At 27.3% G+C, this 13,235-nt stretch overlaps 1 protein-coding gene across 8 annotated transcripts in view; it reads right to left on the minus strand.

The window, feature by feature from the left end:
- LOC127279891 (uncharacterized) overlaps positions 1 to 13,235 on the minus strand; it is a 258,929-nt gene that overhangs the window by 73,268 nt on the left and 172,426 nt on the right. The window contains exon 4 of one of the 8 annotated variants that reach the window (XM_051302542.1): positions 6,459 to 6,493. The exons of the other annotated variants lie outside the window; for them this stretch is intronic. Within the exon in view, the coding sequence (XP_051158499.1) occupies positions 6,474 to 6,493 (20 nt within the window). The 3' untranslated portion in view covers positions 6,459 to 6,473. Of the gene's footprint in view, positions 1 to 6,458; positions 6,494 to 13,235 lie in introns of those variants that run through there. 8 annotated transcript variants of the gene reach the window in all.

Raw genomic sequence — 13,235 nt, forward strand, 5'->3', positions numbered from 1 at the left:
TTGAAGAAGTAGAGAAAAATATTTCATTATAGTAAATGATTAACCTTTATTTCATTTTTAGTTTTATTTTTGGGGCTGAGTAATTGCAAAAATTTGAAGTTCATATTATAATACTAAGGTAATATTATTAATTACATTATTAATACTCAAGAATATAAACTTTTTTAGGACCAAAAAAAAGAATTTTTTATTCTTGTCCAAGTTCAGCTACATTCGAATCTACAATACCAAACAATGCAGAGGAATCAACTCAAGAGTATCATGGTAACTTTAACATTAATTACTTATTGAATTTATTAATTTCTTGCGTAAGAAAATTAACATTACAAATTCAAGATAATGATTATCTGGAATTTGTAATTGTAGACTTTGAATTTTTGTCTTTTTATAAATTCTAATTGTTTAGTATTTATTTATTTAATTTATTTGTAGGTATTTTTTATTTAGTTTTTACCTTTGTTTAATTTATTACCTAAAATGTAGCAGGTCATTAACCTAACGTCGCAAAAAAATTTTAAAACAAGGAAGTGAAATTTAATTAAAATTCTTTTTATTTTTCCTTAAATATTCTTATAAAATTTTCAGATCAAAGAGGGACCACGCATTCAAATTTAATGGGAAATTGTTCTTCATATGATACCACATTGTTAAGAGAAGGCGAATCTTTTGAAACCCAAAATGGTAGGTATTATCAGTTGATACACAGATAGCATGTAATCTTGCGGAAAGTTTATGCAAACTTCAAATGTTCAAGTTTCAAATGTTTGAGCTTCAAAATTACCTAATTTTAAGAAAATTAAAAAAAAAATTTTCTAATTTCATACAGTATTAAGGCGGAATCTCACATACAGTCGTTCAATGTCACAATTTTGTATTTAATAAGAAAGATATATTAAATTTTTAATTTATCTTAATGGAAGCGTAAGGAATATAATTTTCAACAATTTAAACAATTAAAAGTTGCATTGGAATAAAGTTACAATTTTCTGTCATAAAGAACTATTTTCTAATTTTAGGTTATGTTACCTAAATCATTTTTTAATGACAGAAATTTTTAGTTTTAATTTAAATAAAAATTTATATTGTTTAAAATGTTGGCAATTAAATTATTTAAGCTTTCACTACATAGAATTTAAAATGTAGTTCAACTTTTTCATATAAAATACGAAATTATCACATCGGAATAACTTTTATTCCGATTCTTTGTCCGAAACTTCCTTAAAACAGATTCTATGATTTAATACTGTATAAAATTGAAAAAATTTTGTTTTAATTTTCTACAAAATTAGGTAATCTCGCGCAAGCTTTCGACAAAATTACTGCAACGTTATGGCTATCCTGTGGCAAAATTGTCGTGCAATATTGCCGTGGTGGGACATTTGAAGCTTGTACCGGAATATTGCAAATATACCACGGCAAACTTGCTGCAAGATTACGTGCTATCTGGGTAATAATATTAATAATGATTTTTAAGTATTAAATGGTATAATACCTGAACCAAGTATAAGTAAAAGGATTCAACATCCTAGAAAAAGACGAAGCAGAATGTATGAACATGATACCAATACAGACGAGAGAGATCAAGTAAGTGATATTCAATATAATGAGATAATTATTAATGTAATTAAAAAAAATGTCAAGGCATTGAATTAAATTTGAAAAATGTTATCAATATTCGCGGTAGATAATTGGCGCCAAGTAAAAATTGCGAATATATAGACATTTCACGTGAAATGTCCCAAGTTAAGAAATTAATTTCTAGAAACAAGATGTAAATTGGTAAAATTGTTAAAAATCAAGGTCAAATTAAAAAAATTTGTAAAAGCGAAAAACTTGTAATTTCTTCATTTATAGTATTTAATTTAGTATGATTGCAGTTTGTCAACATTCAGTCATGAATTAATTTATTCAAATTTAGGTTTAAATTATTTCAAGATTTTTTCTTTTCTAAAAGTTTCAGATCTGTGAAGGTATTTCTGTCCACATGGATGTATGGCAGTCTATAAAGACTCAACGTGATTCGCAATTTGTCAAGGACTTGGCTGAAATCATTTGGGGGACCACTACATTACAAAAGCGGTGTTTGGACAGTTCAAAATTAACATATGATAAAGAAAGAAAACAGTTGACTCCCGAGAAATGCAAAATAATAATAAGTAATTCAACATCTTGCTCATTATAACTATACCCATTTAGTTTTATCATTTTTTAAAATATTTATTTTTTTTTTTTAATAGATCACTTACAAAATAAGGTTACGGAAAGTAAAGTAACTGGATGCAAGAGATTATCCAGAGTCAATAAATTTTGGTCTTACATGACAGAAAAAATTTATGATTCAAGAAGAAAATTAAATTTTACGTCTGTTGAAGAAGTCTAACGAATTAGAAAAAAAGTTTTTATTGAAAACTAGGAAAATGTATATGTAAAACGCGTTTCATCGCCATTTCAATTGTTTAACAATTTGACTTTAAGATTTTATTTAAAAAGTTTACTTTTTCGAAAAACCATTTAAATTGTTTTTTTTAAAACAAAAAAAATTGAGTTATTTCATATAATTTATAAAACATTAATTTTGAAAAAATGTTATAATTTTGTTCAAATATATTTCATGTTATATAAAATTATTTAATAAAATATGACTGAATGTATAAATTTTTTATTTATTCAGCCCTCTGTCTAATCATATGACCTTTCTCGTTTAAAAAGATTTATTTTGACTTCTTGTGATAATATATTACTTTTCATAGACAAAAATTACAATTACATATATTTACTATTTACATTTTATTAATATATTGTATCCAGAAAATAATTATTTTAAGTTTTAACATTCTACTTTCATCTTATTAATCAAAATTAAAAAATGAAAATGCACATAAATATTTAAATATAATGTGTTAAAATACGATACAAATGATTAATATAGTTCAAATTGATTAAATCTGGTTTTAGAACGATATCGGAAACTATATGGGAAAATACATCTTTGCTTGTCCCAATTTCCAACATCGATTCCTGTATAGTTTCCGATATAGCATCCCATATGGTTCCCGATATAGTTTCCTATATGCATTTAGATAACGTTTCAGATGTAGGCTACAATCTATGTTCCGATGTCGGAATTTTCGATAGGATAACGTATTTTGGTGCGTTAATTATGAAAATGATAGTGAAAATTGAAGCAAATTTGATTAATCATGGTAAAAACCATAAAAAACACCATAAAATCATGGTTTTTTTGCGATTAACTCGTAAAAAACGTAAAATTTCGAAAAAATTTTTAGGCAAAAGTTGTAGATCTCAAAAAACGTACATTTTATCTCCTATGCATTTTTTACCAAAAATCATAATTTTTCGAGAAAAATCTAAAAAACCATAACTAACATATAAAAATGATCACTTTTGGTAAAAATATATACGAGATAAAATATGTGTTCTATGAGATCTATAACTTTTGTTAAAAAAATTTTTTGAAATTTTGCTTTTTTTACGAGATAATCGCAAAAAACAACGATTTTAACGTGTTTTTTATGGTCAAGTTTCGCCTTAAACATTTTGTCGGTTTTTACCATGATAATCAAATTTGCTTCAATTTTCACTATCATTTTCATAATTAACGCACCAAAATACGTTAGTATACCAAGTTTTATTAAAATTGGAGGTACCCCTAATATTATAGTGTTTAAAAATAATAAAATTGTGCGTAAATTTTTGTTGCTTGATAACTTTTTTTTGGAACTTTTAAAAACTTGAGAATTCTGTCAATGTAACTTATTTTCCTTGTTTAAAAAAAAATAATTATTGAATTGTAGTTATGTAATAATTTATGTTTGATCACATTAATTTCATATAAGAAAATTCTGGTTTAAAGTGAGTTGTAATTAAGTATTAGCATTATACAAATTACATTAGTTTATTAAAAAAAATTTGCTATACGAACATTGTTACTTAATTTATTTCCAAAAAAATTGAAATTTATGCAGAGTTCACTTGATTAAAATTTAAATTCATGTCATTCTAAATTAAATGTTGATGTTAATAAACTCCGAATATAAAATTGGGTATTAAAACGCATATACCATTGGAAAAAAATATATGTATACAATAATATACTCTTTGTAATAATAAACATCTGAAAAACTGTTTGATGACTTTACAAAATAATATAAGTATCTGTTTAAAGTATTTTCGTTATAAGAGACATTTTCTAAAGATATTTCATAGCCTCCCCTGGTCGAGCCCGTTAAGGCGCTCCCAGTGCGGTTGAGAGCTATGATGGTCGAGGGTTCGCGTCTCAGAGTCAACACGTCGGAAGAATTTTTTTTTTTTTTTATATTATTGACGCTAAATAAAAACAAATATATTTTTTGTAACAGAGATCTAGATTTGTTACATATGTGTAACCGGGAACTCATTTATAAATGCTCTTTTAAAATTTAATAATTTATTAAATTATAATTTAAATTTAAAAATTGTTTAATAATTCTCAGTAGAGTTTTAAGAATACTCTTGCGTGAAAAAATATTAAATAATATTTTTTTAAATTAAAAAAAAAGAAAATCGGAATTGACATAGTTTCCTACATAGTAAACTACATCGTAAACTATATCGTTGCCTGTCCCATTTTCCAACATAGCTTTCTATATAGTTAACTATATAGCTTCATATATAGCTTCCTATATAGGAAACTATGGGAAACTATTATATAGGTTTCGATATCGGAATTTTCGATAGGGCGCACTTGTCTGATTTTTTTTCATTTTTTTGTGGATTCTCCTAGGGTGCCCATAACCGGGTACTACTTTTTTCATTAAAAGTGATCATTTTCTAAATTTTTAATAAAATCTTTCCAATTGAAGGAATCAATTTATTTTTTTTATACAGTTACTTAAGGCCTCTAGATTGCCACTGATAAACACAAGTCTCATAATCTGCGTTTGGTTAAAAGTTATGAGCCATAAACAAATGGTGCCTACAACCGGAACTATTCCCTTAAGTTAATTAAATATGAAAGTGTGTCGATAATATTTTTAATGTACCTATTTAAAATATATTAATTATATAAATGAGAAAAAATTCATTCCCTGTGTATTTTCGCGTAGTCAAAAACAAATGAACAATATTTCAACTATTCATAATTTTCTTTTGTAAATGCAATTCGTAAAAAACAGTTAAAGGGGAGTGACACCTTTGAGGTCTCTTTTGAACTTATTTTTCATGAATTTTTTTAAGTCATAGGAATAAAGTAAACAAAATTTGCTTTCGAGTAATTTATTTATTAACTTTTTCAGTTTACGAAAATATATTTATACTTAAAAAAAGTTTCAATTTGTTGACTATAGAGGCCGCTAAAGTTGGTCAGTCCCATAAAGGTTAAAAGTATTAATTTTTATGGATTTGGCAGCTATTTGAAGGAAAAATTTAATTGTTAGGGCGAAATTTTTTCAAAAAAGCTATAGCAAAAAAAACGAACAAACCAATAAAAAATCCGCTACGTACTCTAAAATGACGATCAAAAAAACTTAGGCCGATGTCAATCCGATCAAAACTGTTCGAGCTAGACTGCACACCGTTTTGAAGAATGTCATTTCAAAAAAACGCGTTTAAAGTTTTGACATATGAAAACTTATAAAAAAAATCAAGTCAACGTTAATCTGCAATGCTTGAACCGTATAACTGTCCTTCTACATTAATATTGGCTTCATCTTCAGCCATTCGAGCGTCTGTGAGCGTAAAAGAACGCAAGTGTTACCACGGTAAAAGAGAAAATATCCGATAGTGCTAACAAGCACTTGAAGCGCTCTTGGACACCTTCTGTAGATTTCGATTTTTTCCACATAAAATAACTTCGAAATCGCTTTTGATGATATAATTTTTATTCTATACATCATAAAGTATCGTTTAAGAAAACAAAAAAAAATCGATTTTTTCGGGTCAAAGGTGTCACTCCCCCTTAATTTAGCTAGCGAAAAACACAATATTGGTAGTCGAACTATTATTTCACTAACTCACCACGTGTTGTTTCATCTCGCATTTCAATTAAAAAATTATTTTAATTGTACATTAACAGTTAATAAGTATATGCGCATTATTGAGAATTATTTATTATTGAGAACGATTGAAAACTATTAACGAAACTATACCCCAATCGTTCTGAATCGTGTTAAACTGTATCCCGATTGCCAACAATTGCATACGATTGGGTTTCAATTATTCTGAATCGTGTTAAACTATATACCAATTAGCGACAATTGGAAACGTTTCGACAGTTGTTAAGGGGAGAAACTCGTGTAAATGCACGTTTTTCAGGAATTTAAAAAAAAACTGGTAAAGTTTATTGAGTTAAAGTAAAGCATACCTTAAAGTACACAATATAAGCTTTATAAAAAAAAATTTTTTATTAAAAAATATTACAAAATGGCGGCGTTACAGGCGTTTAAAGTTGCATCTTTGATTTTGCGCCGTGCAGCCTACAGGTCACAAATCTCAACTGAAATAAAAAATCAAAATTTTTACCTTTAAAATACGCAAATTCGCTTTGCATGACGAAGAGAAAACTAAAAAATTTTTTTTTGGAAAATTTGGGACCATTTTGAAAAAAATCACTTTTTTTATAAACAATGTTCAAAAACAATTGTTAAAAAATTTTTTTAAAAAAAAGGAGCTCGTCATGCAGTATCCAGTAAGATAAAGAAGATTTATGGTAAGTTGGATTAAAATCTGTTAAAAGTTGGCTGAGTTACATTGCACGGTGCGCGAAAAATAACGTTTCGAGAAAAACGCGTTTAATGTTTTCGATACACGAAAGTAGTGTTTTAACTATTGCCTTGAAGACGTTGTGTATTCGAAAATAACTATTGTACTAAAATCACGATATACTATCACTTGCTTATGGTGCTTGCTAATGACAATTAATAAAATTATATTGTCAAGAAACCGAAAAAATAGAGAGATCTCGTGCTCATCGTTTACTGCATTTGGAAGCATCTGAAGTGCTAAACTTATGTTTACTATCGACATTCATACATCTAATTACAGATTGGGATCATATTCTACAGGTAGTTAACTAATTTTTAAAGCAAAAAAAATTGTAAACAATTTTTTTTTACATGAGTTTTCCCCCTTAACTCTCAATCGTTGCGTATCGTGGTCAATCGATTTTTTCTACAAGGGCTATTTTAAATTTTGCTTATTTTGATTTTGCTTACCTTTTCCTCGTCTATATCTGTAACTGTCACTTCTCTAAATGTTATCATTCGAACAGTCACCTTCTTGGTTTCTAGTAAAATGTAGATTAAACATTGGACTACACTCTAAATGTTATCATTCGAACAGTCACCTTCTTGGTTTCTAGTAAAATGTAGATTAAACATTGGACTACACTTAAGCTTTGTATTACGTGAGTGATGATTTATTTGGTGTATGTATCGTTAACGAACAAGTGAAAACTAAAAAAACAATTTACACGAATGTAAATTACAAATGTGAAAAAACATTAGTTAAATTTACCTGCACTGAAAAAATTTTGGTGCAACAGTTGCTCCAAACGAAAAATTTTAATATTCAATTAACTTCACACTTAATATTTACCATGAGTTTTTATAGGAGTGAATCTAACTGAATAAAGAAATTTTTCGTTTGAGATAGCTGCTGTACCAAAATTTTTTCAGTGTGTTTATTAAGTGTTACTTAGTGTCTATCGAGTATCATGATACACAGTAAACCACAGATTTTAAAAACCATGCACCCCCACAGCACCGAAAATTTCCTAAAGATTTATTTGCAAACTTCGGAAACTTTAATTGCAAAGTTTAGAGAAAATTGTATAAAGATTTAAATGTCCAAAATGAATAAATGTTTGGCGTAAAACTTGACGGAAGATTTAAATTAAATTTTCCAGAAATTTTCGACGCGAAAATTGAGTGAAGATTTAAATTAAAGTTTCGTGAAATGTTTGGCGTAAAAGTTGACCAAAAATTTAAATTAAATATTTATTAAAAATTTATACCGAAAGTTGAGTGAAAATGTAATTTAAATATTCAATTTTTGTGACATACATTTCCTAAAAATTTAAATTAAATTTTCGGAAAAGGTTGGACGAAAATATTTGTGAAAAATACAAAAATAATATTTAAGAAGTATTAATATTATTATTAATACACAGTAAACTTGGTTGTCTCTTTTTCTATTGCAACGTTTTGATGCACATAAGTTATATCAAAAAGAGATCGTTTTGTGTATCATTTTTAGAAATGATACACGAAACGGTCTCATTTTTTGATGCAAAAAATTTAATCAATTTATATCAATCATGGCCGAATTGAATCGACTCAAAATTAAACGAATTTTTTTCAGATATTTTGGTAATAGTACAATTGCGGAGACCATTGCACTATTTAATTTGAATATGAAAAAAAAGAAAATCAAAGACAATGTGCAATTCGATAATTAAAAAGTGACAGCTTATAAACATAACCTAAAATGCATGAGAAAAAATTTGTCGATAAAATCAATATAGCCGAGCTTTTTAGAAGGTTGATATTAATAATAATAGATAGATAGATAGATAGATAAATAGATAGATAGATCTTTATTAGTATTATTATTATTATTATCAATAAAAAAAATTTACTATCTAGGATTAAAAATAAAATAAATAATATACAAACATTGTTGCTCTGCTTTGATTCACATTGAATCAAGCACTGCATGCTTGTTTAGCAAGAACTTTTGAAAACAAATTATGGGGTGCTGGGGATTGAACCTACATTCGCCGCGCGCTAGCTAAAGACCCTAATAAAGATATCACTACAGATATCTGGCTGAAAAAAAAAATCTTCCACACACTCTACAACTTACTGATAGACAAGTGATCCTACTTATCGACTCAAAAGTCGATAATAATATAAAGTTGTAGAGTGTGTGGAAGATTTTTTTTTCTCAGCCAGATATCTGTAGTGTAGTGGTTAGGGTCTTTAGCTAGCGCGCGGCGAATGTAGGTTCAAACCCCAGCACCCCATAATTTGTTGTCAAAAGTTCTTGCTCAACAAGCATGCAGTGCTTGATTCAATGTGAATCGAAGCAGAGCAACAATGTTTGTATATTATTTATTTTATTTTTAATCCTAGATAGTAACTTTTTTTTATTGATAATAATAATAATACTAATAAAGATCTATCTATCTATCTATCTATCTATGTATTATTATTATTAATATTAATAATAATATTAATACTTCTTAAATATTATTTTTGTATTTTTTACAAATATTTTCGTCCAACCTTTTCCGAAAATTTAATTTAAATTTTTAGGAAATGTTTGTCACAAAAATTGAATATTTAAATTACATTTTCACTCAACTTTCGGTATAAATTTTTAATAAATATTTAATTTAAATTTTTAGTCAACTTTTACGCCAAACATTTCACGAAACTTTAATTTAAATCTTCACTCAATTTTCGCGTCGAAAATTTCTGGAAAATTTAATTTAAATCTTCCGTCAAGTTTTACGCCAAACATTTATTCATTTTGGACATTTAAATCTTTATACAATTTTCTCTAAACTTTGCAATTAAAGTTTCCGAAGTTTGCAAATAAATCTTTAGGAAATTTTCGGTGCTGTGGGGGCACATACGTATTAAGAAACTCGGTATGTTATTTGTTTATTATGTTGTCTTGTTTAAGAAGTTCTAATACAAGAACTTGTTCCAAAAATGATGGTGCTAAAATTGTACATTTTCTTGTACATTTTTTCATTACAAGTACATTACAAGTTCAGGTGCTGAACGGATACATTTTCTTGTACAATATCTTGTACAGGGATTTTTTATAGGGCGTTTTTAAAACTATAATATACTACTTCTTGAACTTCTTACTTTGACACAAAACGTTCATTCATATCTAGAAATTCAGAGTTAGTTAAAGAACGCAAACATGCAGAGTATACTAGTACATTATTTGGATATGTGGAACTCCACGTAAAGTGATCGGGGTCGAAATTTGAAATGTCTGGGATCAAGTTAACAGTTTGCACAAACTGAAGTCCTGTTAGATACAATTACAAATACCAAATATTATTAATTTATGTTACAGACGGAATTCCGTAAATTTTTAATTTTTTTGTTAAATATTGTTTAATAAAAATCATATTTGTAAATAATTATTATAAACATTCTTGTCAATTATACACATACAATAAATGTAACACGCACACATATATATAAATTTTCTTAATTTAAAAATTCAATTATTAATTCAAATTAATTTAACAATTATCTATAATTTTATTTTTCAGTTATTACAATTCAGAAATCAATGGTTAATTAAACAATTATCCATAATTTTATTTTTCATTTATTTTAATTCAGAAATCAATGGTTATTTTGAAAATAAATTTAGATTTATTTATTCTTAAAGAAGATCTATTTAATTTTCATGATGAAATTAAGAAACTAAGTGACTTAATTTAATACAAGAAACAAAGGATGATGCAATAAACACTGCTGCATCCGAGGTATGTCCATTCAAACTGAATTGGAAAACTACCCTAATATTGCAAGGTTGCAATAAAATCGTTGACAACAATAAAGTTGTTAAAGAAAATATACTTTTCCCTACTAAAAATCAACTCGTAGTTTTAATTTGGAGTTTTGATTTAAGAGTATTTAATTTTGAGTTTTTCTAAGAGTGAATAATTTGAGTTTTAAATAAAGAGTATTTATTTTTAAGTTTTGAACAAAGAGTAGGTACTTAATTTGAGTTTTTGACAGCATTTAGTTTTGAATTCCGATTGCACTTAAGATTATATTTAAATCAAATTGAAGTTGGTTGAACAGTTATTAATTTTCTATTGTTTGTATCATTTGGGTTTTTTAATACAATATATATTTATGTTCAACTATTTAATTATTTGTTTCACATTTCTTTCAAATCCTCCTAAAACCAATTGTTCGTTTAATATGGAATCTCACCCAACTTACTGAAAAAAAATGAGGTAAGGAGGGGATCCACTACCTATACAAATTAATTGTCCGAAGGGCAACGTGAGTTAAAGAATTAAGATCTTTTTAGAGTTTTTTAGAAACTTGATTGATACAGTTCCCACTTCCCTCCCACTTCTTCAAATTACACACAAACAGGGTGTGATCATTGCCACCAAATTATTGTTCGAGGAGTTCTAATCTATCTTTCCCTCAAAGCGGATGTGTTTCCCGGAAAAGGTGGAAGAATACACAGTTTTACTCCCACTAAGAGTGGTTGTGATTATTATTTGTTCCCCGCATTAAGGGTTAAATTCATTAAGTTTGTCTGCAATAATACAAGTGACTATTCCACAAATTGTGAAGTTGAAATATATAAAAATTCGTGGTAAAAGGAAATCTAATTACGATTTATAAAGTGTTTTGAATATAAAAGTGCAGATTCAAGTTAAAGTTTGAAAGTGTTCATTAAATAACAATTCCTTATATTTCAAATTAATTGTTGGCGAAATTCAGGTTTGATGAACTCAATACTCTGAATTTAAAAAAAAAATTTTTGAAATATTGAAATAAATGATTCAAAAAGTAATTGATGCAAATTTGTTAAAAAGGAAAAATATAAAGAATAAATGAAACTAAAGAACGATTTCCGCATACATAGGAGTATTATAACAAATACGAGCATTCAAGCCTAAGAGCTCGAAAAATAATCTGATACTTTTCTGTATCTTATATTTTGATATTCTGGTGAGTCTTTTTAAATATCAGTGTTCTTAATATATATGGGGTAAAATTTCTATTGCGAACTATGTGAAAAAAAGTTGATCGGATCGGGCTGTAACTTGCACATAGTTTAGCCCTAGAGGTAAGTAATTTAACCATGAAGTATTGTTAGGTTTTTTCAAAAACTGTCGGAGAGGGAGGGGGTTGAATTTTCCTAAAAAATTTAAACAGTGGATTTTCGAAGACTTGTAACTTTTAAACAGAAAGAAGAAAAACGCACATTATTTTCATCTTGAGTTTTCATTGATATTTTTTTTCTACATGCCAAATTTTTATCCTTGCGTATTTTCTTTTTATCTTCAGTTTTAATAGATAATTTCTTTTTTTTGCATGTCAAATTTTTTTGCGCTTTTTCTTTTGTATTTCTGTTTCATTACGATTACGTTTTCTTAATCTATCATTCTCATGTCTAATTATTTTCTGCTCATAGGTAACTTCGTGCCTTGCCTTCGTTTTTCTATCGTTCTCTTTAATTGCTCAAATTTTTTTTTATCATTTTCTTCACTTAGAAAATTCTTTATTTCTGAATGTTCAAGTGGTGAAATTTTGTTCACATTATTATTAGTTGTACGAATTATTTTCTTTTCACTAGTGTCATTTAGAGAATGTTTAATTTCTAATTCTTGTGTTAATAAAACTCTATTAATATTATTACAGAGACAATGATTTAAGCGATTTCAAACATTGACTTTAATTGGTTTCTCATTCTGTTATTATCAGTTTCATAATTTACGCTGTTTGACATTACGTTAAAAATATAGATGTTGCAAATGACCATAATTGTTACTGAAAAAATAATTAGAGTCTTTTCTTAATAAATCTTCAAATTTGTACATATGCATGTCATTTAACAATTTATTTTTATTTTCAATAATTTTAAATCTTCATCACTTAAAATAACATACTTTCTTATGTTGGCCATAGTATACTTCCTTTAATTTTATTTTTTATTCATGAAAATCTAAATATCTATTACCCTCTCGCTCCAATTTTGCCTTTTATTAAATATAACAAATTTTGCCTTTAATTCAATATAACCAATTTTACCTTTTGTTAAATATAACTAATTTTGCCTTTACTTCAATATAACCAATTTTACCTTTTATCCAATATAACTATTTTTGCCTTTTATCCAATAGAACTACCAATATCCGCGTCGGAACTTTCCTGATTTTCTAAACGTGGACATGTAGTGTTTACCCGATTACTTGAAATAATCCTCTGTGAAATACATACGTTATGTATTTTTCAAAAGAATATTTCAACTACTCTTTTTTTCCTTTGAATAATACATAATATATGAATTTTTCAAAGGATTAATTCAACTAATCGCGTAAAGTCTACATGCCCACGCCTGGATAATCAGGAAAGTTCCGGCGCACTATGCCTTGCATAGTGAGCTCACTGAGCTCGCGCGGGCAATCACAAGCGTAATTTTTAAATTTTGAATTGCAATTTACGCAAAAAATA

Source organism: Leptopilina boulardi, unplaced genomic scaffold (genome assembly GCF_019393585.1).
Source record: "Leptopilina boulardi isolate dan_hultmark-lab unplaced genomic scaffold, ZJU_Lbou_2.1 LbouV2_224, whole genome shotgun sequence".
Classification (NCBI taxonomy): Eukaryota; Metazoa; Arthropoda; class Insecta; order Hymenoptera; family Figitidae; genus Leptopilina; species Leptopilina boulardi.